We start from the raw sequence: 26,595 nt of genomic DNA, 5'->3' as shown, positions 1-26,595 counted from the left end.
ATCACTCCGCTCACAATGGCAGCCTACAAGAGCCTCCTCCTGGTGATCGCCCTCTGTGCTGCCACAGGTAAGACCCTGCAGGATGGGTGCACTGCTAGAATGATGGGGGGTGTAGTGCTGTGTGGACTGCTGAGATTATAACGCATACTATGTATATGAGTAGACACACAGCTCAATGGACAATATTTTGTTTTCTCTTATTTTTTTATTTTTCTCATATCAAATACAATAAACAATAATTACATAATATAGACCCCTACCAAATGAGGCCATTTCATAAAGAATTAACCCCATAGTTCCCCTGGTGGAGAAAGGAGGGGGAAAAAAGGAGGTCCAACCTGCAATGCAACCATCTACCATGTAGACCACAATTTGGACCATACTTCTAGTTTATTTTGGGAAATGTATCTAATCCTTTCATATGCCTTCACTTTCTTAACCAGGCTGAGCCAGTTGTTAATATCGGGAGCGGCTCGAGCCATCCACCCACGATCTATAATAACTCTAGTCAACATAAACACCATAGAAATGAGCTTGAGTTTATATACTGAACCCTGATCTTTCTCGATATCCCCCAATATAGTCACTTTAACAGTAAAAGGCAACTGTATCCCTGACGGTTCCATATACATCCTGCCAAAAAGCCTGAACGTAGCTACAATTCCAACAAAGATGCATGAAGTCGGCGAACTCGTGGTCTCCCCTAGGGCAACCCGAGTTAGGCCCCCCATGCATCCTTGCTATTCGGGCAGGGGATAAATATAACCAGTCTACTAAATGAAACTGTATTACTGTGTAATTGGCATTACCTGAGGATCTGCTCATATTACTATGAATCCTGTCCCAGTCCATCTGTACTAGTCCAGGGACCACACGTCTCCATCTCGCCCTGCTCCGCCTGCCATGCCATGGATCAGTGCCCTATATATGTGTTAATTTAATCTTCCCCACCGGTGCCTTAGTCAATATTTCTATTAATTTATTATGTTCTACTGTAAATAATGGAGATTGACCTGTGAGAGTGTGAGCAGAGTGTAATTGTCTAGATCTAAACCAATTAATCTTACTAATACCTTCTAAGTGAGAAATCTCGTCTAATGTAAGAATAGCCCCCTCCCTAAAACATTGAGAAGTGTAATTAATGCCTGAATTTATCCAAAACTTATTTTGTGACATACTCAAAAACTCACCCAAGTGAACATTTCCTCATAGTGGCGTAAAATCTAATGCAGTAACTTCTAATAACTTTCTCATATAGTCCCACACTTTTATAAGAAGACGCACCATGGCTCGGCAGGTCTCCTCCTTTGCTTCAATTGTCTCGATTCCAATAGCACAAATATACTTTTTTATCCTGAATTATGAACCAAATCTTTTAACACGGGGTCATGCTGACATTCCCTTATCTTTTGTAACTGGGCGGCAGATAGTAACCTCTGAAATAAGGAACACCCGATCCTCCTGAACTAACAGGATAGTGCAAATATTCTGTTTTAATTCTAACACGTTTTCTCCCCCAAATCAACTCACTTTACAGCTTGTCAATAAGTGAGAACGTGCAGTTATCAATCCACACTGGTGGAGCCATAAACTGATACAAAAGGCGAGGAAGAATAATCATTTTAATAAGTGAAATTCTATCCGCCATTGATAGTGGCAATTTAGACCAAATAGCAATCTTGGCGTTTATTTTTTTAATTAGCGGGGTAATATTAAGTGCAAAAAAAACATCTATAGAGGAAGAAACTCTTAAGCCCAGGTACTCAAAAGACTCCTGTGGCCCCAGTATCCTTGCTCCCCCTGTATTATCCAGCATCATATATTCCAAGGGTAACAAAATGGTTTTGTTCCAATTAATCCCCGACATGCCCCCAAACTCCTCCACACTATGGATGATATTCGGTAAAGTATTCGGGGTATCACCAAGACAAAATAAAATATCATCAACATATAAAGACACTTTGCCTACACTCCCATCCTCTTCAAAGCCTCTTAGGCCTCTTTCACACTTGCGTTGTCCGGATCCGGCGTGTACTCCATTTGCCGGAAGTGCTCGCCGGATCCGTAACACCGCAAGTGAACTGAAAGCATTTGAAGACGGATCCGTCTTCAAAATGCGTTCAGTGTTGCTATGGCAGCCAGGACGCTATTAAAGTCCTGGCTGCCATAGTAGTAGTGGGGAGCGGGGGAGCAGTATACTTACCGTCCGTGTGGCTCCCGGGGCGCTCCAGAATGACGTCAGAGCGCCCCATGCGCATGGATGACGTGAGCCATGCGATCACGTCATCCATGAGTGTGGGGCGCCCTGACGTCACTCTGGAGCGCCCCAGGAGCCGCACGGACGGTAAGTATACTGCTCCCCCGCTCCCCACTACACTTTACCATGGCTAACAGGACTTTAGCGTCCCGGCAGCCATGGTAACCATTCAGAAAAAGCTAAACGTCGGATCCGGTAATGCGCCGAAACGACGTTTAGCTTAAGGCCGGATCCGGATCAATGCCTTTCAATGGGCATTAATTCCGGATCCGGCCTTGCGGCAAGTGTTCAGGATTTTTGGCCGGAGCAAAAAGCGCAGCATGCTGCGGTATTTTCTCCGGCCAAAAAACGCTCCGTTCCGGAACTGAAGACATCCTGATGCATCCTGAACGGATTTCTCTCCATTCAGAATGCATGGGGATAATCCTGATCAGGATTCTTCCGGCATAGAGCCCCGACGACGGAACTCTATACCGGAACAGAACAACGCAAGTGTGAAAGAGCCCTTATTGAATCATCTTGCCTGATCTTTAACTCGTTAAGGACTCAGCCCTATTTCACCTTAAGGACTTGGCCATTTTTTGCAAATCTGACCAGTGTCACTTTAAGTGCTCATAACTTTAAAACGCTTTGACTTACCCATGCCGTTCTGAGATTGTTTTTTCGTCACATATTGTACTTCATGACACTGCTAAAATGGGGTCAAAAAAGTTAAAAATACTATTTTTACCAAAAATTTTGAAAAATTTTCTCTACCTCTGTAATACATAGTAATACCCCCAAAAATTGTGATGACTTTACATTCCCCATATGTCTACTTCATGTTTGTAGCATTTTGGGAATTATATTTTATTTTTTGGGGATGTTACAAGGCTTAGAAGTTTAGAAGCAAATTTTTAAAATCTTCAAAATCCCTTTTTATGGACCAGTTCAGGTTTGAAGTGATATTAAGAGGCTTAGATAATAGAAACCTCCCAAATGACCCCATTCTAGAAACTACACCCCTCAAGGTATTCAAAACTGTTTTTTCAAACTTTATTAACCCTTTAGGTCTTCCACAAGAGTTAATGGCAGATTGAGAAACAATTTCGAAATTTCTATTTTTATGAAAATTTTCCAATATAATCAATTTTTTTCAGGAGTAAAACAAGGGTTAACTGCCAAACAAAACTCAAAATGGGTTTCCCCGATTCTGTAGTTTGCAGAAACACCCCATATGTGGTCGTAAACTACTGTTTGGCCGAACGGGAGCACATAGAAGGAGGGGAACACCATATGGGTTTTGCAAGGCAGATTTTGCAGGACTGGTTTTGTTTATACCATGTCCCATTTGAAGCCCCCTGTTGCACCCCTAGAATAGAAATTTCAAAAAAGTGACTCCATCTAAGAAAGTACACCCCTCAAGGTATTCAAAACTGGGTTTACAAACTTTGTTAACCCTTAAGGTGTTCCACAAGAGTTAATGGCAGATGGAGAAACAATTTAGAAATTTCTATTTTTTGGAAAATTTTCCATTTTAACCCTTACTTTATTACTGGAAAAAATGGGTTAACAGCCAAACAAAACTCAAAATGGGTTGCCCTGATTCTGTAGTTTGCAGAAACACCCCATATGTGGTCGTAAACTACTATTTGGCTAAACGGCAGGACATAGAAGAAGGGGAAAGTCATATGGTTTTTGGAAGGCAGATTTTGCTGGACTGGTTTATTTACACCATGTACCCTTTCAAGCCCCCCTGATGCACCCCTAGAGTAGAAACTCCATAAAAGTGACCCCATCCAGGAAACTACGGGATAAGGTTGTTGTTGTTTTGGGACTATTTTAGGGGTAAATATGATTTTTGGTTGCTCTATATTACTCTTTTTTGAGGCAATGTAACAAAAAAATTAAATTCTAAAATTGTTTCTACATTCGCTATTTAGTTTTGTGGAACACCTAAAGGGTTAACATAGTTTGTAAAGTAACTTTTGAATACCTTGAGGGGTGTAGTTTCTTAGATGGGGTCACTTTTTTGGAGTTTCTAGTCTAGGCTACATCAGGGGGGGCTTCTAATGGGACATGGTGTCAAAAATAAAATTGTCCATCAAAATCTGCCTTCCAGAAACCGTATGGAGTTCCCATCGTTCTATGCCCTGCCGTGCGGCTATATAGCCATTTACGACCACATATGGGGTGTTTCTGCAAACTACAGAATCAGGGCAATAAATATTTAGTTTTGTTTGGCTGTTAACCCTTGCTTTATTACCGGCAAAAAGGATTCAAATGGAAATTTTGCCCAAAAATGGGTGTTTTGGCACCGTTTTTATTTAATATTTTTAACACCGTTCATCCGAGGCGTTTGGTCAAAAGTTATTTTTATAGCGACAACTTTTACGCACGCGACGATGCCCAATATGTATGGTTCTCAGATTTTGGAGACACTAAGCAGGCATCCTAAAACTGCGGCCCTCCAGATGTTGTAAAACTACAATTCCCACCATGCCCTGCTGATGGCTGTAGGTTGTCTGGGCATGCTGGGAGTTATAGTTTTACAACATCTGGAGGGCCACAGTTTGAGGATGCCTGCACTAAAACAAATATTTTTTTGGGGAAATTTTTTTTTCCGTGTCTCCAAAGTCTGAGAGCCATAGTTTTTTATGTTCTCTAGTGGATTGTTGGGGATTATAAAAATGTAGTACTCCATGGAAGTGTGATACTCCCTGAAGCAATCGATAACGCAGAGGCCCGGATGATCGGGGCAAGTGTCGCACTGAGTGGTGGTGTCCTTCCGTATCCCCCTCCTGCGACACACTCTGCACTTTTTTTGGGTTCGTCCCTTCTTTCCAGTATGGGGGACCACACCTGGAAAGTGTTGGCCAGGGACGATCCGGGCGCCTCCAGTTCCCGAGGTACTCCGGCCTGCTCTTTCCCGGTCCGAAAAGATCAGGTCCTTGAGGACTGCCTCATAGAACTGGAGGAATGTCCCTGTGCTGCCAGCGCTTCGGGATAGTACAAAAGAGTTGTACATGGCAACCTGCACCAAGTAGACCGCAACTTTTTTGTACCATGCCCAAGTTTTGCGCATGGCGTTATATGGCTTGAGGACTTGATCAGAGAGATCAACTCCTCCCATATACCGATTGTAGTCGACGATACAATCGGGCTTGAGGACCGTTGCCGCGGTACCTCGCACAGGGACAGGGGTGGTGCTGTTACCGTGGATTGTGGACAGCATAAGGACATCCCTCTTGTCCTTATACCTGACCAGCAACAGGTTTCCACTGGTAAGGGCACGGGTCTCACCCCTGGGGATAGGTACCTGGAGGGGGTAGGGAGGGAGGCCGCGTTGATTTTTCCGCATGGTCCCACAAGCGAACGTGGATCTGGCGGCAAGGGACCTGAACAAGGGAATGCTGGTATAAAAGTTGTCCACGTACAAGTGGTAACCGTTATCCAGCAGTGGGTACATAAGGTCCCACACGAGTTTCCCGGTAACACCCAGAGTGGGGGGACATTCTGGGGGTTGAATCCGGGAATCTCGCCCCTCGTACACACGAAATTTGTAAGTGTACCCTGAGGTACTCTCACAAATTTTGTATAGCTTCACGCCATACCTCGCCCGCTTTGTGGGAACATATTGGCGGAAACTGAGTCTCCCCTTGAACGCAACGAGAGACTCATCAACCGCGACCTCCCTTCCAGGTACGTAGGCCTGCTGAAATGTGGCCCCAAAGTGATCGATGACCGGCCGTATCTTATACAGCCGGTCATAGGCAGGATCACCTCGGGGGGGACATGCTGCATTATCGGAATAATGCAGACATTTCCGGATGGCCTCAAACCGGGGATGTGTCATGACCATACTGTACAGTGGGGTCTGGTATAGGACGTCCCCACTCCAGTATTGCCTGACACTGGGTTTTTGGACTAGACCCATATGAAGCACGAGGCCCCAAAATGTCCTCATCTCGGCTGCACTGACCGGCGTCCAGCCACCGGGTCTAGCCAAAAATGAGCCTGGGTTTTGAGCGACGAACTGTTGGGCGTACAGATTCGTCTGCTCCACCATCAGATTCACCAGTGGGTTACTGAAAAAAAAACTAAAATAGTCAATTTCAGTAAACCCCACTGTGGTAATCTGGATTCCAGGATTGCCAGCAAAATCCGGAATCTCAGGCTCAAAGTCCACTGGGGGACACCAACTAAGTTCATCGGCAGGGGGATCCGGTGGGCTTATTTGGTGGGCCGGGAAACCAGTACGAACCCCAGGGCGGCTCGTACTAGGGTGGGCCACAGGATCCCTAGCATGTGGGGCCCCTGGCTCCACCTGGCGGCGTCTCTGCCGCCTTGGTGGCTCATCGTCATCAGATGATGATGAGGAGGATGCGGATGATAAAAGGAACGTGGGGTCATCCTTATCCTCACTGGGGCTCTCAGAGTCGGAGGCAATCTGGGCGTATGCCTCCTCGGCCGAGAACATCCGGCGGGCCATGGGTATGTGTGTGTGCGTGTAGGTGTGCGTGTGTGGAAAACTTTATTATATGTGCGTGTGTGTGGGGGCAACGGGTGTTCGCGTACTAAAAAAGGCAAGGGGGCTGGTGGGGGGGGCAAGTGGCAGGGGGGGTCTGGGGTCTGATAGATGGATCAAAGAAAAATTTGAATAAAAGTGTTTTTTGTTTTTTTTCCCTAACTAACTTCTCCCTTCTTTCCCTGCCTAACGGTGCCTCTCCCTCACTGACCCTAACCTACCTGGGTGGCGATAGGTGCAGGAGGGTGATGGATGGCAATGCTGCCGGGTGCTCGTGCAGAACAGAAAGAGGAGGGGAGAGAGGAGCGCAGGAAGTTTGAATCTCGCGCCTCTCTCCCCTGCACCAATCAGCACCCTGGACAGCAGTGTTCAGCACCAGGGCCAGCACCGCCTCTCCAAATCCTCGGACTGCGATAGGTGGTGTATAATTACGCCACCGATCGCAGTCTTTTTCCGGTTCATCGGGTCACAGGACACCCGAATGGACCGGAAACGCAGAAAACCGCAGGTCTGAATTGACCTGCGGTTTTATGCGATCGTCGATGCGGGGGGGTCAAATGACCCCCCCCCCCTGCATTGTTACGGGATGCCGGCTGAATGATTTCAGCCGAAATCCCGTTCCGATTAACCCCTGGGGCGCCGGAATACCGATTTCAAATTAGGACGTACCGGTACGCCCTGAGTCCTTAAGGACTCGGAAAATAGGGCGTATCGATACGCCCTGCGTCCTTAAGGGGTTAAAGCCAAGTGCTCCAAAAATAGATTAAACAAAAGAGGAGATAAGGGGCATCCCTGACACATACTTCTCGATAATAGAACAGAAGGAGTTAACACACCGTTACCACTGATTCGAGCCGTAGGGTTTGTGTAAAGAAGTCTTGTCATATTAATAAAGTATTTCCCTATACCAAACTGCCTCATTGTTGTCCAGAGGAAACCCCACTCCGCCTTGTCACAGGCCTTAGTGGCCAATGACAGGATGGAGCACCCCCCCCACCCCCCACCCCGTCACCTGCATGCTGGAAAAATATTATTATATTATGATGAGTGCTCTTCCCTGAGATAAAACCACATTGGTCAGGATGTACACTCACCTAAATAATTATTAGGAACACCTGTTCTATTTCTCATGAATGCAATTATCTAGTCAACCAATCACATGGCAGTTGCTTCAATGCATTTAGGGGGGTGCTCCTGGTCAAGACAATCTCTTGAACTCCAAACTGAATGTCAGAATGGGAGAGAAAGGTGATTTAAGCAATTTTGAGCGTGGCATGGTTGTTGGTGCCAGACGGGCCGGTCTGAGTATTTCACAATCTGCTCAGTTACTGGGATTTTCACGCACAACCATTTCTAGGGTTTACAAAGAATGGTGTGAAAAGGGAAAAACATCCAGTATGCGGCAGTCCTGTGGGCAAAAATGCCTTGTGGATGCTAGAGGTCAGAGGAGAATGGGCCGACTGATTCAAGCTGATAGAAGAGCAACCTTGACTGAAATAACCACTCGTTACAACCGAGGTATGCAGCAAAGCATTTGTGAAGCCACAACACACACAACCTTGAGGCGGATGGGCTACAACAGCAGAAGACTCCACCGGGTTCCACTCATCTCCACTACAAATAGGGAAAAGAGGCTACAATTTGCACGAGCTCACCAAAATTGGACTGTTGAAGACTGGAAAAATGTTGCCTGGTCTGATGAGTCTCGATTTCTGTTGAGACATTCAAATGGTAGAGTCCGAATTTGGCGCAAACAGAATGAGAACATGTATCCATCCTCTGATGGCTACTTCCAGCAGGATAATGCACCATGTCACAAAGCTCCAATCATTTCAAATTGGTTTCTTGAACATGACAATGAGTTCACTGTACTAAAATGGTCCCACAGTCACCAGATCTCAACCCAATAGAGCATCTTTGGGATGTGGTGGAACGGGAGCTTCGTGCCCTGGATGTGAATCCCTCAAATCTCCATCAACTGCAAGATGCTATCCTATCAATATGGGCCAACATTTCTAAAGAATGCTATCAGCACCTTGTGGAATCAATGCCACGTAGAATTAAGGCAGTTCTGAAGGCAAAAGGGGGTCCAACACCATATTAGTATGGGGGCACTAATAATTCTTTAGGTGAGTGTATAATCTATACCTTAGCGATAATTTTGGTCTGTATGCACTGACTTCTATCAGATCTTTCCCCTTTTTGCCTATTAACACAATAATAGCCTCCATCATAGATCTTGGAAATTCCCCCTCCCAGACTGAGTCACGAATGACCTCATCCAAGCAGAGGAGCAACACATCCCGGTATCTCCTGTAGACCTCAAAGGGTAACCCATCCGAGCCCGGAGAAGTATTACCTTGAACTGATTTCAAGAGATCGGATCAGAGATCGGTGCATCCAGAGCAGATCTCTGCTCCTCAGATAGTCTTAGGAATTCAATGTGATTGAAATATTCTTCTATGTCCTGTTCAGTTGCCTTTGCTTTCAGTTCTATATAGGCCTGTAAAATAACAATAAAAAGGCGCCTCTAATTTCATCCTGACTGTATAAAGTATTACCTTGTAGTGACCTTATTGCAAGTATGGAGGGAGGGGGACTAGCCTGATTCTTCTCGATGGCAGATAATAACCTACTAGGCTTCCCTGATTCTCTAAAAGGTATTATAACCAGAGAAAACAATCTTTTGTTGTGCTTTTTCATACATAAAGTCACCGTACTTCCGTTGAGAGTTTATAATTTCCTCCCTCTTAGCATCTATCTGATTATCATAGTATACTTGTTCTTTTCTGTTTACCTCTTCTTTAGATTCCCTTTCTCTTGACAAAAAATCCCTCCTTATGGATGCTATCCTTCTCATTAGAATTCCCCTAATAAAAGCTTTCATAGCATCCCAAACATAATACATTCTCGTGGAGCCCTTATTGATATCCCAAACTGCGCAGATCTCATCTTGAATAGATTGATGTTCTAGAATGAGGCTCAGCCAGTGCGCATTAACCCTCCGGCAAACTCCACCACTCCTACCCCAGCCAAGATCAATCTCTAGCAACAAGGGGGAGTAGTCCGAGACTGACCTTGGCTGATAGCATATTCTAACCACACTGCCTGCATATCCATGGGTAATTAATGTCATGTGAATGCGGGGCATAGAAGCACCTGTTCTGCTACAACAAGAGAAAGCATTGGTAGAGCCATTTCTATGCCTCCAAATATCAACAAACCCCGTTTCTCTGCAGAATTTTGCCAGTGAAGAAGTAAATCTACAGGGAGCACCCTCCCCTCTAATACTACTAATCCTGTCCAATTCTATATCATTACACAATTAAAGTCGCCAATAATAATGATGGCACAGCTTTCCCTCTGTTCTATAAATATTACCAATTGACCCAGTATGTACGGAGAGTATGGCGGAGGAATATAAACGAATGCAAGGATACATTTTTTGCCATTTAATATTCCATAAAGGAAAATATATCTCCCTTCCCCATCACTGGATATGGAAACGCACTAAAAATCAACCCTTCTGTGTATCAGTACACAAAGCCCTCTAGAGTAGCTAGTATAAACTGAACGATAGCAAGAACTCATCCATTTCTTTTTAATACAGTAAATGGTGTCCTTGTTCAAGTGCGTTTCCATTAAGCCTACTTTACCTGGGAGATGTTAGTGAATCAAATTAAAGATGGCACATCTCTTAACTTTGTCCCCCATACCCCGTACATTCCACTCTAATATCCTAGCCAACATACTGGGTCAAGGAGAGAAGAAAAAAAAGAAAAACCTCGCTCCACCAGTCCCAACTATATCCAACCACCCCGCACCCCAACCAATCTTACAGCCATTGTAGCTCAGATACGGTTTCTCCCTCGCTCTCCTGAGGATCCTATCCCTGTCCTTGGAGCTCAGGAGCTCTAGCATTACAGACGGATCGGACCCATGCATTTTTTTTTTTCTTGCGCAATTGCAGGCGGTGTGCTCATTCCACCCCAAAAACAGAAGAAAAGCAAGCCTTTCCCAAATTCTCTAAGAGCCATGTCTGAAAAAATGCTTCAAGTTCTTTACCTTCAGCTCCCTCGGGAAGCCCTATAATGCTGATGTTACAACGTCTTGACCTGTCCTCTAGGTCTATAAGTTTGGCTGTAAGGGCCCCCTTTTCCTCTTTTAGGAGTAGAATATCTTGTTTCACAGTATCAACCGTCTAACTCTTGGAGCTTGGATCGCACTTTATTTAGATCTAATTAGTGATATATCGGTTTTTACTGATCCCATTTGTGTTGTTAGATTCTCTAACGCATCGTTAGTTCTCTTGACATGTGTAAGGATTTCACCCAAAATAAGCGCATCTTCATTATTAGTTTCTAATTGGCTAGTAGGTGCAGATATCCCCAGCTGACCCTTTTCCACCACTTCTCCTTCAACAGGCTGAGCTTGATTATTTTCTTTAGTACTGTCTCCTTGTTTTGGTCATTTGGTATTTAGTTTTTTTTATCAAATCATTTATATTATTAATTTGCTCAAGTTTGTGCATATATGAAGTAGTGTTGCGCGAGCATGCTCGGACAAATACCAGTTCGGCTCGAGCAGTGACATTAGCTGCGCCACATCTCCTGTGTAAAGTGTGCGCATCCCTAAAATATCAGTGACATCCCGAGCACTTTTTCCGTAGACTGTGTCCGCTGCGGACAATTAAATTATCCGCGCCACATCTCCTGTTTAAAGCGTGCCCATCCCTAAAATGTCAGTGACATCCAGTGCACTTTTTCCGTAGACGGTGTCCGCTTCTGACAGTGACCTGACCAGGGCCACATCTGCAGTGTAACTTGTGGGCTACTAAAATTTTTCTCTGACATACAATTTAATTTTTCAATAGACGGTGTACACTGCGGACAGTTAAATTATCCGTGCCACATCTCCTGTTTAAAGTGTGCGCATCCCTAAAATATCAGTGACATCCAGCATCCTTTTTCCGTAGACGGTGTCCGCTGCGGACAGTGACATTAGCTGCGCTACATCTCCTGTATAACGTTTGCGTATCTGAAATATCAGTGACATTCAGTCAAATTTTTTTGCTGCTGGTTAGCGCATTCAAAATATCAGCGACATTCATTCAGTGTAATTTTTTTATTAGGCGGTGGTGACAGCGACATTACTTGTGCTATACCTCCTGTTTAACGTGTGCGCATCCTAAATATCAGCTACAATCATTCAGTGTAATTTTTCATTAGGCCGTGGTGGCAGCTACATTTCCCTGACGGCACACTGGGTGAACGTCGTGGAGGCCGGGAGCGAGTCGTACCCTGGGATGGCACAGGTGCTACCAACGCCAAGGATTGCTGGCCCTACTTTCATCAGGGTTTCCGTCGCCACCTACGTTAGTGGCTGCAACCCCCCCCCCCTTCTCCTCCTCCGCCTCCTCCTCCACTTCCACCTCTGAATTATCATCTTGCAGCACCAGTCAGCCATCGGTCAGTAGCTGGAAGCAGTGTAGCACTGCAGTGGGGAAGCGGCAACAGGCCGTGCTGAAACTTATTTGCTTAGGTGACAAACAGCACACCGCCGCAGAGCTGTGGCATGGGATAAGGGACCAGACTGAGCTGTGGATTTCGTCCACAAAATGTTTTAAATGGTCAGCTCGGCAGCAGGCCCTCATCCACACAATTTTTTAAATGGTCAGCTCACCAGCAGGCCCTCATAACACTCAGCTACAATCTTTTACAGGGTCAGCTCACCTCCTGATGACGACAGGAAAGTCTTGTCTGTTGGTACTCTGGCACACATGGATGACTTCATGTTAGTCTGCCTTTCCCGCGACCCGCGCGGTATATGCATTTTAGACAACACGGATTACTGGTTGTTCACCCCTTTCGACCCCCGCTACAAAGAGAACTTATCATCTCCAATTCCTCTGGTGGAGAGGACAAGCAAAACGGTGCTATACCAGAAGGTCCTTGTGGAAAAATTGCTCCACATTTTATAGGGCTGACATCAAAATGAATCTTCGACTTCACGGGGACATGCGATCAGGCAGAAATTATCTAGAGTCAACAAAGCGGCAGCAGGACCTCGCCTATAATGTTTTCGCTGGTCAGCTCACCTGCAGGCCCTCGCATATCTGTGACATACAGTGTATTTTTTGCGTAGACGCTGCGAACAGTGACATTACCTGTGGTACCTCTCCTTTATAACATTTCCTCATCCTAAATACCAGTGACATTCCCTGTAATTTTGTATTACTCTTTCCAATAACAGGGCCTCTTAAGAGTCCTGTATTGTTATTTATAGTCACTACCTCCCCGAGTCGGGAGTGGGTAATTTGAGCGCCTCCCGCTTGCCTTCCTTGGATGTAGTAGCAGTTTCTCAGGCTCCCTCTCCGGAATCGAACACTGATTCCCCATTGCCCATGGTCACCATGTTAGGCGCATAAAAGAACATCGAAAGTTGATAGGGCAGACATCCAAATGGATCATCGACGTCACGGGGACGTGCGATCAGGCAGAAGTTATCTAGAGTCAACAAAGCGGCAGCAGACCCTCGCCCATAATGTTTGCGATGGTCAGCCCACCTGCAGGCCCTCAACCATAATTTTTTTCGATGGTCAGCTAAGCAGCAGGCACTCTCCCATAAGTGTCTGGTCAACACAATCCTTACCTCCGGGGGTCACATAACTAATTAGCATGGAGGAGTCTCGTTGGTTATCCGAATTAACCAGACAAATCGCTCCACCAACTTAGAACGACCATGCACCACCACCCACAGAAATCGAGAAAGAGCTATTAATCTGTCAATCCTTTCCGTGCCCGGGCCGGGTGAGGTTAGCCGTGTTGAGTCAAATTAAGCCGCAGGCTCTACTCCTGGTGGTGCCCTTCCGTCAATTAGTTTAAGTTTCAGCTTTGCAACCATACTCCCCCCGGAACCCAAAGACTTTGGTTTCCCGAAGTTGCTCGGCGGGTCATGGGTCGAACCTCCGACTTTCATTGTTGATTAATTAAAACATTCTTGGCAAATGCTTTTACTTTGGTTCGTCTTGCACCGGTCCACGAATTTCCCCTCTAGGGCGCAATACGGATGCCACCGGCCGTCCCTCTTAATCATGGCCCCAGATTCGAAAATCAACAAAATTTTGGGCTGAAATTGCCCTTTATATACAAGTAAATATACAGGAAAGAATGTTTCCTATTAATTTTTCCTCTAAAATAGATTTTTTTCTTAGGTTTGGTGGGTATTATTGTCAGTCTGTAAAAGTGGCGTACTGATCGGACAACATCTTTCCCAGCAGCGACCTGGGTGTCCAAGATGCATTCAGACATCCTCCACATGCTGTTCCAGAACCATTTCGTTGGTGTTTCCATCAATTTCTGACATTTTCCTATTAACCAGGCACCCTCCCCTTTTCAGAGCAGGGGGGACCTCATTTAACACTCGGGTTCTCCCATTGATTTCCATTATACTCGGGTGCTCGGTCGAGCACCCGAACATCCCGATGTGTTTGGCCCGAGCCACCGAGCACCACTGTGCTCGATCAACACTAGAAATTAGTACAAATTCACATGTATGAACATATACAGTATACGAGCTCTCGGTCTTCTATACAATAATTTTGCACATGCCATGAATTTTGGGCCAAAACCCATACTGTAGCTTCCATTACTCCATATAAGAACTTCCACTCAATGCTGTCAAAAGCTTTCGCAGCATAGAGTGAAAGAATTGCTCGGTCTCCCATCCCCTGCTTAGACATCTGTAAATTAAGGTATAATCTTCTAATATTAATCGCGGTAGACTTACCTGGCATAAAGCCAGTCTGGTCACCATGGACCAGACTAAGGATTACCTTTGTCAACCTGCTGGCCAGAACATCTGTGCATAGCAAAGAAATAGGCCGATAAGATTCCTGACATGTGGGATCCTTACCAGGTTTGGGCAGCACTATTATTATTGCTTCCTCCATGGATTTGGGTAGTCTACCTAGTGATTCTGCCTGTTCAAAGACTGATAAAAGTTGCGGTATCATAAAGTCTTTATACTTTTTCTAAAACTCCCCTGGTATTCCATCTGATCCAGGTGCTTTCTCATTCCGGAGCCCCCCCACAGTTCCTCCAGGCTAAGAGGTTCTTCGAGACTAGCTTTTTGTTCTGCCGTCAATACTGACAACCTAATGGAGGCGAGGAGATTTTTGATCTCGACGTCTCTACGCTGTAATCTAGTGGAATACAATTGTTTGTAGTAGTCACTAAACACTCTCAGAATGTCCCGACTATCCGTTACCACACCACCTGTCATATCATGGATACATCCTATATAGGAAGGTCCCTGCTGAGCCTTAATAACAGTGGCTAGCATGTGTCCCACACTCTCTCCCTCCTCAAAGTACTTCTGTTTCCAGAAGAACATTTTATGGTCCGCCATTTCCAACTGATGATACCTATATGTCTTCTGCGCCTCAATCAAGTTAGAACGGTTCAAGTCTGTGGGATTATCTACATATTTATCTTCAGTGTCAGTGACTCTGGACTGCAATTCTTGTAACCGTTTCCTTATTTTTGGACTTATGCCTTTGAATGCGCTTATTGAGCATCCCTCTAACAAAAGCCTTGAAAGTGTCCCATACTACTGTCATAGATTTCGACCCAATGTTAAAGGACATAAATTCCTGCATTTCTGCCAATATTCCCACCTCGTTCCGTAAAATAGTTAGCCAGAAGGGGTTTAGCCTCCACAGGCCCTTATTTCTCGTAGAATTGGAGTCTAAGCTCAGTTCCACTTTGATGGGAGAGTGATCAGAAATACTTCTAGGCAAGTATTCCACTTTCCTCACCAGACTTAGTATCTGTTGGTTACCTACTGCTAAGTCAATACGGGATAATGTGTTATGTGAACTAGAATGGCAGGAAAATTGTCTAACTTTAGGGTTGAGGATCCTCCAAATATCGCTAAGTGCTGTTTCCATGAATACCTTTGCCATATTTGATAAGTGTACTTCCTCTGAATCAGTGACCTCCCGGTGCCTATCTAGATTACAATCAAGCACCATGTTGAAATCTCCAACTATAAGTGTGGGGGGGGGGGGACTTGAAGACGCAGCCATAAATGCCAGCACTTGTTTCAAGTACTTCTTCGTTATATGGGGGTGGTATATATATTGCCACGATTATAAGGGTTGATTGAAATATTGTGCATTGTAGACATACATAGCGGCCATTAGGGTCTATGCTTGTCTTAGTACACTGAAACAGGATCTTAGTACACTGACCCCTCTAGCATGACTAGAGTACACGGAGTGGTATGCGTGCCCCATTCATGCATGGTTCAGTGTAGTCATGGATTCTTTTGTCAAATGAGTTTCTGATAAGCATACTATGGCTGGTTGGAATTGCCCTAGGAAATTCAATACTGCGTATCTCTTGGATGCATCCCCGAGATCCCTCACATTCCAAGCTATTACATTAACCCCCATCATCAAACCCCAAAGGTATCATTTTCCAGAAATCCCTTCCATTCCATATAGCTTTCACCACCTCTAACTCACTTCCAGTAAGTATTTGGTTATTGCTAAGAGAGATAATTCAGCGGTCATGGTACGGTTCCCCAAAACTCCCTAACACAGTGCATTTACATAAACGCATTCCCCTTGCAACACGGGGATTTGGGTTATATAACGAAAAATACCCAGCGGCCGTGGGCAACGTAAGGTTGTCTAATACCTGAGATATCTATTATAGATCCTAGGCTTTTCCACTTCCATTACTCTCTCCTCACGGACTTATCTGGCATAAAGAACATATATGCATCCTACTTTACCTAAGTTGGTACAATAATATATAACATATTCTAATACATTATGCTGTTGACGCCTCCCCATATAGACTCTTAATAAATATGTCATTAACCCAGAGTCCCATTATTTCCTATCGTACTTTAAACTAAAGACAATCCCTGTGATATACTCAACATCCAAGGGAACAGTCCACCCGACATCTGAAGTTAGATCCACTCTTCGTCTCTGCACCAATGGATCAACCAGAAGATGGTTCAGGATTCAGGATAGCAGGTTTGTGGCTTCCAGCCATTGCACAACTGCATTAGCCGTATCAAAGATGTGGACCTTTCCTTCCGCCACCACTCCTAACTTGGATGGGTATAACATCGAGTATGGTAGCTGGCGGTCCCTCAAGCGATGCTTCGCTTCCGAATATTTTGCTCTTTTCTTCTGTACCTCTGCTGAAAAGTCTAAGAATATGAGCACTTTTCTGTCAGTTATTAGCAGATCCTCATGGTCTCTTGCTTTTCATAGGATGACGTCTCTATCTTTAAAATGCAGCAGTTTAATCAGGATTGGTCTTGGAGGGGCCCCTGGTGGTGGTGATCGGAAGGGCACTCTGTGAGCTCTTTAAATAGCAAACATGTTGGACAGAGTGTCTTTTCCAAACTTCTCAATCAGCCACTGTTTAAAGAAAACTGCGGCATTCGTTCCTTCCGTTTTTTCTGGTACACCCAACCAGTCGCAAGTTATTCCTGCGGAGCCTGTTTTCCAAATCATCGGCCTTGTTTAGCAGGTAGGAGACATCATGGACAACTTTTCCTAAGTCTTTTCTTAACTGAGACATTTTGGCATCCAAGCAGCTGACCCGATCTTCCACTTCTTTAATTCTCTCAGAGATCCTTCTGAGATGGTGTCATATTCAACAATAAACAAACAATATCATAAATAACCTAGAAATTATAACAAAATTCAGCATGGATGAAATGGCCGCAGTCTTTATTAAATTTTGGGGGTAACAATGAACCAAAAGCAAATAAACCATTATAAATTTGAAATACCCATAAATAATAAAGTCCATTACCACTTATCTTTTGTCCACCCAGAAGGCTGGGCGACTAACACCCCCTCCTAAATTCCAAAGACCGCGACAAATTTTCGGGAGGGCGGGCGGGACGAACTTCCAGCTTGAATCTTGACACGCTGACTGAATCCTTAATGTAAGTACTGCTTCATAAATAGCCGAAATTCCCACCACAAAGGGCCCATCACCAATCAAAGTTCAATATAAAAATAGAAAATATGCCCAGCAACCAGGCAGCAACAGATCTAACCAATAGCAACGCTGGGCAAACTTGCCCAGCAACCAAATTAACCAATCCTGAAGCTGTCTGACTTGTCACCGGTTTACTGAAAATCTGAGGAGAAATATAATGGAAAATGGGGGGGGAAGAAAAATACCACAAAAACATACTATGTTTTCAATGACACCATGAGGGGCAAAGCAGACAGTATCACACATAATAGGTTTGGATACACCGCTCAGCAGACAGTATCACACATGATAGGATTGGATACACCGCTCAGCAGACAGTATCACACAGTGTAGGATTAGATACACAGCTCAGCAGACAGTATCACACATGATAGGATTGGATACACAGCTCAGCAGACAGTATCACACATGATAGGACTGGATACACAGCTCAGCAGACAGTATCACACATAAAAGGTTTGGATACACCGCTCAGCAGACAGTATCACACAGGATAGGATTAGATACACAGCTCAGCAGACAGTATCACACAGAATAGGATTAGATACACAGCTCAGCAGACAGTATCACACATGATAGGATTAGATACACAGCTCAGAAGACAGTATCACACAGGATAGGATTAGATACACAGCTCAGCAGACAGTATCACACAGGATAGGATTAGATACACAGCTCAGCAGACAGTATCATACAGAATAGGATTAGATACACAGCTCAGCAGACAGTATCACACATGATAGGATTAGATACACAGCTCAGCAGACAGTATCACACAGTGTAGGATTAGATACACAGCTCAGTAGACAGTATGACACATGATAGGATTAGATACACAGCTCAGCAGACAGTATCACACAGGATAGGATTAGATACACAGCTCAGCAGACAGTATCACACATGATAGGATTTGATACACAGCTCAGCAGACAGTATCACACAGTGTAGGATTAGATACACAGCTCAGCAGACAGTATCACACAGAATAGGATTAGATACACAGCTCAGCAGACAGTATCACACATGATAGGATTAGATACACAGCTCAGCAGACAGTATCACACAGGATAGGATTAGATACACAGCTCAGCAGACAGTATCACACAGAATAGGATTAGATACACAGCTCAGCAGACAGTATCACACATGATAGGATTAGATACACAGCTCAGCAGACAGTATCACACATGATAGGATTAGATACACAGCTCAGCAGACAGTATCACACAGTGTAGGATTAGATACACAGCTCAGCAGACAGTATCACACATGATAGGATTAGATACACAGCTCAGCAGACAGAATCACACAGTGTAGGATTAGATACACAGCTCAGCAGACAGTATCACACATGATGGGATTAGATACACAGCTCAGTAGACAGTATCACACAGGATAGGATTAGATACACAGCTCAGCAGACAGTATCACACAGGATAGGATTAGATACACAGCTCAGCAGACAGTATCACACATGATGGGATTAGATACACAGCTCAGTAGACAGTATCACACAGGATAGGATTAGATACACAGCTCAGCAGACAGTATCACACATGATAGGATTAGATACACAGCTCAGCAGACAGTATCACAAATGATAGGATTAGATACACAGCTCAGCAGACAGTATCACATATAATAGGATTAGATACACAGCTCAGCAGACAGTATCACACATGATAGGATTAGATACACAGCTCAGCAGGCAGTATCACACAGGATAGGATTTGATACACAGCTCAGCAGACAGTATCACACAGGATAGGATTAGATACACAGCTCAGCAGACAGTATCACACATGATAGGATTAGATACACAGCTCAGCACTCAGATACTCATTGGTATGTAATCTGTATCCTCTCTCCTCTTGCCCGCAGTTTACAGTCTACGATGTTACACCTGTGAGTTACAATCTAGCAACTCCAAATGCCTGACGGAGACTAACTGCACAAGCAACGCAACGTCCTGTCTGACATCAGTGGCATCCGGCTCAGTTGGTGAGTTCAGAAATTCAGTTTTGTCACTATGGGGCCCCTGAGTGGCCCTCCTTCAGCTATATTTCGGCATCTGACTCCATTGACTGCACATATTTAATCATATCATGCAATCTTGGTAATGACAGGTAGTCACAGCCCCACCTCTTTTAACCCCTTCCTGACCAATGACTTAATAGTACATCATAGCGGCAGCCATTTGAAATACTATTACATCACGCTCCGTTGCCCACCCGATCAGTGCGGGGGCCCGGCAGTCACTGATAGCCGGGCCCCTGCTGTATCCGCCTGCATTGCTGTAAAAGCTGATGCCAGCGGATGAAGCCTTTCTGTGCCGTGATCAGCACTGACCGCGGAATAGAAGGTCTTTTTGGCAGGTGAGGGATCCCATCGGGTCCCAGCGCTGCGGTGACAGGGAACCGATGAGTGAGAAGACAGCCCTGTGATGAGTGAGAAGACAGCCCTGTGATGAGTGAGAAGACAGCCCTGTGATGGAAGCCTAGGCTGGCTCTCCTAGACAACTGTTACTGTATTATACTGTGTAATACACTAACATACCTCCCAACCGTCCCGGATCTGACGGGACCGTCCCGGATTGAAGTGGCTGTCCCGCCGTCCCAGTACGGGGGAGCTATGTCTCACTTTCTGGCAGTTTATTTTTGTTTTTTTTACTGCCTGTGAAGGGGGCACTTTACTGGTCATATTACTGCCAAAGGCCAGCTGGCCATATTATGGAGAGGAGACACAGCTGGGCATATTACAGTCAGTGGGCACATATCTGGACATAACTACTGTGAGGGGGCACATATCTGGACATAACTACTGTGAGGGGGCACATATCTGGACATAAGTACTGTGAGGGGGTACATATCTGGCCATAACTACTATGAGGGGGCACATATCCGGACATAACTACTGTGAGGGGGCACATATCTGAGCATAACTACTGTGAGGGGGCACATATCTGGGCATAACTACTTTAAGGGGGCAAATAACTGTCTATAACTACTGTGAGGGGTCACATATATGGCCATAACTACTGTGAAGGGGGCACATATATGGCCATAACTACTGTGAGGGGGCACATATCTGAGCATAACTACTGTGAGGGGGCACATATCTGGACATAACTACTGTGAAGGGGCACATATCTGGCCATAACTACTGTGAGGGGGCACATATCTGGACATAACTACTGTGAGGGGGCACATATCTGAGCATAACTGCTGTGAGGGGGCACATATCTGAGCACAACTACTGTGAGGGGGCACATATCTGGACATAACTACTGTGAGGGGGCACATATCTGGACATAACTACTGTGAGGGGGCACATATCTGGACATAAGTACTGTGAGGGGGTACATATCTGGCCATAACTACTATGAGGGGGCACATATCCGGACATAACTACTGTGAGGGGGCACATATCTGAGCATAACTACTGTGAGGGGGCACATATCTGGGCATAACTACTGTAAGGGGGCAAATAACTGTCTATAACTACTGTGAGGGGTCACATATATGGCCATAACTACTGTGAAGGGGGCACATATATGGCCATAACTACTGTGAGGGGGCACATATCTGAGCATAACTACTGTGAGGGGGCACATATCTGAGCATAACTACTGTGAGGGGGCACATATCTGGCCATAACTACTGTGAGGGGGCACATATCTGGCCATAACTACTGTGAGGGGGCACATATCTGGACATAACTACTGTGAAGGGGCACATATCTGAGCATAACTGCTGTGAGGGGGCACATATCTGGGCATAACTACTGTAAGGGGGCAAATAACTGTCTATAACTACTGTGAGGGGTCACATATATGGCCATAACTACTGTGAAGGGGCACATATCTGGCCATAACTACTGTGAGGGGCACATATCTGGCCATAACTACTGTGAAGGGGGCACATATCTGGCCATAACTACTGTGAAGGGGGCACATATCTGGGCATAACTACTGTGAGGGGCACAAATCTGGGCATAACTACTGTGAGGGGCACATATCTGGACATAACTACTGTGAGGGGTACAAATCTGGGCATAACTACTGTGAGGGGCACATATCTGGCCATAATTACTGTGAGGGGGCACATATCTGGGTATCGCTACTGTGAGGGGCACAAATCTGGGCATAACTACTGTGTGGTGGTATAAAGGAGGAATAATTACTATGTGGGGGCATTTAGGGGACTGTGTGGGACTAGGTGTTTAGTTATGTTTTGGGGCGGCAATGCATTACAAAACAGATGTATTATAATGCTTTGCAGAGGAGATCAGACCCCTAAATGTTGAAGTCCCAGGGTGGGACAGAAGTTAAAAAAAAACCTCCCTATTCCCCTGATTTTATAATAAAAAATACACTGAACAAAAATATAAACACAACACTTTTGATTTTGCTCCCATTTTGCATGAGCTGCACTTGGTAGGTGCACCCTGTCCACGTTCCTGGGCTAACCTGTCCTTACATAGCCCTATCACTTCCTGACATACCAGCAATGGCCCAACGTGTTTCCCCTTATAAATAACCAAAGGTTCATCAGGGGACTCAAAGCAGCGGTACGGTAATAGGTTGCCATATACAGAAAAGCAGAAAATAATGATAAATCAAATAATCCTGGAGCGCCCCAGACCAGGAACCTCCGGAGCTGTTATTTTGCCCCCTGGAGCCCCCCAGCCACGCACCTTACATCTGTGAGACTCCGAGATCCAACTGAATCAGCTCCGTTTTTTGTCTTATATAGCGATGTTTATACCAGCTAATACGTAGTGGATATATATAACACTTATCTAAGTGTCCACACATTGTGAAGTGTACTCTATAGGCATATGTCCTTCACCTCGTCACAGATGTTTGCTGGTCTGGGGCGCTCCAGGATTATCAGAAAGTGATAGGGCTATATAAGGACAGCAGGGGCGGACACAGACAGCAGAGGGCCCCTGTGCAAAGAATGTGCCTGCCCCCCCCCCCTTCCCAAGCCAAATTCGCAACCTAACCTATTCCGTCCTAACATTACTTATAGCAATACAAAACATACAGGGTAAGGCTACTTTCACACCTGCGGCACTACGCTCCGGCCACCTCATCCGGCAGAGAATGCAAGGAATCGGCCGGACACAAACCGCAGCATGCGCTCCCGCTGATTCTCTGCATTTTTGCCAGATTGTGGCCGGATCTCTGCCAGACCCCATTATAGTCAATGTGGCCGGAGGGCATTCTGTCTGCATCCAGCAGTGCCGGGTCCAGTGAAGTCCAGCAGGCTGTTCTCTGTGGAAGAGTCTGCCAGGATCACTAACTCCGATGTGAAGGCAGCCGAATACAGGTCCACATACCTCTTACATCCAGGGACGTCTCCTCTGATGTAGATGTTCTCTGTCCTCATCTTCTCCATTCAGACCAGACCGGCATCTTAGTTTGACAGACAGGCATCTTAGTTTCCTACTTTTCCATCATCCTCCCACCTTCTGAACACCCCATCCTGCCACCCCAATACTGTGCCCGCTGTGCTCCCTATACTAGTTACACACAGATAGTTCCCCTTCAGTATTGGCACACAGTGTCCTAAACAATAACTGCGCCCAGGAAACTGTGTCCCTGACACTAATAGTGTAAACATATTGTTCCCCAAAAATAATTGTGCTAATCTGATACCGTGCCAGGGTGCCCCCCACAGTAATACTGCTCCCCAAAGTCCCACCAATAGGAATAATTATCTACCAGACAACACGTAGTAGTAATAGTGCCCCTACAGTAATAATTTCCCACTGTGTCCCAGAAGTAATAATGCTCCCATAGTGCTCATACTAGTATTCATGTTCCTCATAGTCCCTCAACTGTAATAAAGCCCACCATAATGCCCCCGGTAGTAATAATTCTCTTTATAATGTGTTACAGTAAAAATAGAAATGCCCTGTTGTGTGGCAGTATAAAAAATACCTCCTCTTAGTGACCCCTGTAGAGCCAATGTCCCCATAGTGCCCTGCTAGTATATAAGATAGGGCACTCAAAGTGCTCCTCCCATCCATAGTGCCCCCCATGTGTGCCAGTATACAAGATAGGGCCCCCCATAGTGCCCCTCCCCCTCCATAGTGACCCCCATGTCTGCCAGTATATAAAACAGTTATTTTGCATATTACAGTATATAAAATAGGCAGGCCCCCCATATGTCAATTGCTCAGCCCCTCCCCCATCAGATGCTCATTCACGCCCCCATATCAGTTGCTCAGACCCCCCCCATATGCCAGTTGCCCAGGACCCCCCTCCATTTATAGACAATTTGTCTTACCGTGGACTGATGAACAGCAAGGCTTTTGGAGATACTTTTATAACCCTTTCCAGCTTTATGCAAGTCAACAATTCTTAATCGTAGGTCTTCTGAGAGCTCTTTTGTGTGAGGCATCATTCGCATCAGGCAATTCTTCTTGTGAAAAGCAAACTGGTGTGTGTTTTTATAGGGCAGGGCAGCTGTAACCAACACCTCCAATCTCATCTCATTGATTGGACTCCAGTTGGCTGACACCTCACTCCAATTAGCTCTTGGAGATGTCATTAGTCTAGGGGTTCACATACTTTTTCCACCTGCACTGTGAATGTTTACATGGTGTGTTCAATAAAAACATGGTAACATTTAATTCTTTGTGTGTTATTAGTTTAAGCAGACTGTGATTGTCTATTGTTCTGACTTAGATGAAGATCAGATCACATTTTATGACCAATTTGTGCAGAAATCCATATCATTCCAAAGGGTTCACATACTTTTTATTGCAACTGTATATAACGCTCAGTGTGTGTATGTATGTATGTATGTGTGTCCGCTAAAGAAATCCGCACCGTCGCATTTACAATCAAGAAATTTGGCACACAGGTACATCAGGAAGGTTTTAGACCAGGTCTCAGTTCTCTAGGACGTACCGTTCCTGAGATATTCCCAAAAATGCATTAGCCAATAGAAGCCTGGTCACATGACCCTTATCAGCCAATAGAAGCTCGCAGGCCCTAAGTCTCCACATACACACAGTTTTACACCAGGTTTCCATAACAACCCAGCCATTTTTCTTCACTGCTGTAATTCAGGCCACCCTCAAAAGACCGACTTAAAAACCCTGGGTCCCGCTAACCCACGCCCCTGACTCGGTTATGCCACACCCCCTCCCACTCCGCAGCCAACAGGGATTGACAGGGATTGAAAAAAATGAAGGTAAAAATCTACTTCTGTCAGCTGCAGGGGTGGGAGGGAGGTTGACTTTCTCCCTGCAGCTCACGCTCAGACAGTACAGTGCTGCTGTATGAGAGTGAGCTGTTCAAAAGGACATCCCTGTGTCCGTCCAGGCCCTGCGCCGGACGGAGGACAGGAAGTCTGAAAGCAGGACTGTCTGGCCTAAAACCGGACCTCTGGCCACCCTAGAGGCAGGCTGCTGTGGAGGTCACAGTTAAGGGGACGGTCCGCTATGGAGGTCAGTGTTAAGGGGCAGATTGCTGTAGAGGCCACTGTTAAGGGGACGGGGTGTTGTGGAAATCACTGTTAAGGAGATGGGATACTGTGGAGGTCACTAATAAAGGGGCTGCCACTGTGGGAGTCACTGTGAAAGAGGCAGGCTGCTGTTAAGGGGGTGGGATGCTGTGGAGGTCACTGTTAAGGGGGCGGGCGTTGTGGAGGTCTCTGTTAAGGGGGCAGGGAATGGTGGAGGTCACAGTTAAGGGGACGGTCCGCATGGAGGTCAGTGTTACGGGGTGGGATGCTGTAGAGACCACTGTTAAGGGGGCGGGGTGTTGTGGAGGTGACATTTTAAGTGAACGGAGCTCTGTGGAGGTCATTGGTAGGGGGCGGGTTATTGTGGAAATCACTGTTAACGAGACGGGCTACTGTGGAGGTCACTAATAAAGGGGCGGCCGCTGTGGAGGTCACTGTTAAGGGGACCGGCCACTGTGGAGGTCACTGTTAAAGGGGCGGAGTACTGTAGATGTCACTGTTATAGTGGATACTGTGGATATCTTTTAACGCGTCCTTCTGCTAGTAAAAATATAAAAATAAAATGACTTTTACAAAATGATGCCAACATAAAGTAGACATATGGGAAATGTTAAGTAATACATATTTCATGAGGTATCACTTTCTGTTTTAAAAGCAAAGAAATTGAATTTTGTCAATTGCGAATTTTTCAAAATTTTTTGTAAATTTTTGATTTTTTCAAAAATAAAGGTGAAATATTTTGACTCAAATTTATGACTGTCATGAAGTACAATGTGTCACGAGAAAACAATCTCAGAATGGCTGGATAAGTAAAAGTGTTCCAAAGTTATTACCACATAAAGTGACAAATGTCAGATTTGCAAAAAATGACCTGGGCAGGAATGTGAAAACTGGCCCGGGGTAGAAGGGGTTAATAACAACACTGTATGGTCACATGACTAGTGCCGGTCAGATTATCACATTTCTGTTTTCTCCACTGCAGGTGGGGTCTCGGCCACCAACATCACTAAGCAGTGTGCAGTGTCCTGCAATCCTTCTACCAATACCACAACTGGTGGCACCACCACTGTCACCTGCTGCTCCACCGACCTGTGTAACTACAGCACCAGCATCAACAGCACCAGCACCAACAGCACCAGCCCCAGCCCCAACACCAGCACCAAGTCCAGCACTAGCACCAGCACCAAGTCCAGCAATAGCACCAGCACCAAGTCCAGCTATGCCGCCATCATCCTGGCGCTGGGATCCATCCTGACAATCCTGAAGAGCTCAGTCCTGTAACCTCAGACGTATAGAAATAAAGAGATTGTGACT

At 45.4% G+C, this 26,595-nt stretch overlaps 1 protein-coding gene across 1 annotated transcript; it reads left to right on the top strand.

Moving 5' to 3' along the window:
* On the top strand, nt 1-26,595 carry LOC121002293 (ly6/PLAUR domain-containing protein 2-like). Its single transcript, XM_040433690.1, has 3 exons — nt 1-67; nt 19,682-19,801; nt 26,264-26,595. Exons 1-3 carry the CDS (start codon nt 16-18, stop codon nt 26,560-26,562), a joined length of 471 nt encoding a protein of 156 aa, XP_040289624.1. The 5' UTR covers nt 1-15; the 3' UTR covers nt 26,563-26,595.

The sequence above is a fragment of the Bufo bufo genome, chromosome 5 (genome assembly GCF_905171765.1).
Source record: "Bufo bufo chromosome 5, aBufBuf1.1, whole genome shotgun sequence".
NCBI lineage: Eukaryota > Metazoa > Chordata > Amphibia > Anura > Bufonidae > Bufo > Bufo bufo.
This window is presented reverse-complemented; position numbering and strand designations above follow the sequence as displayed.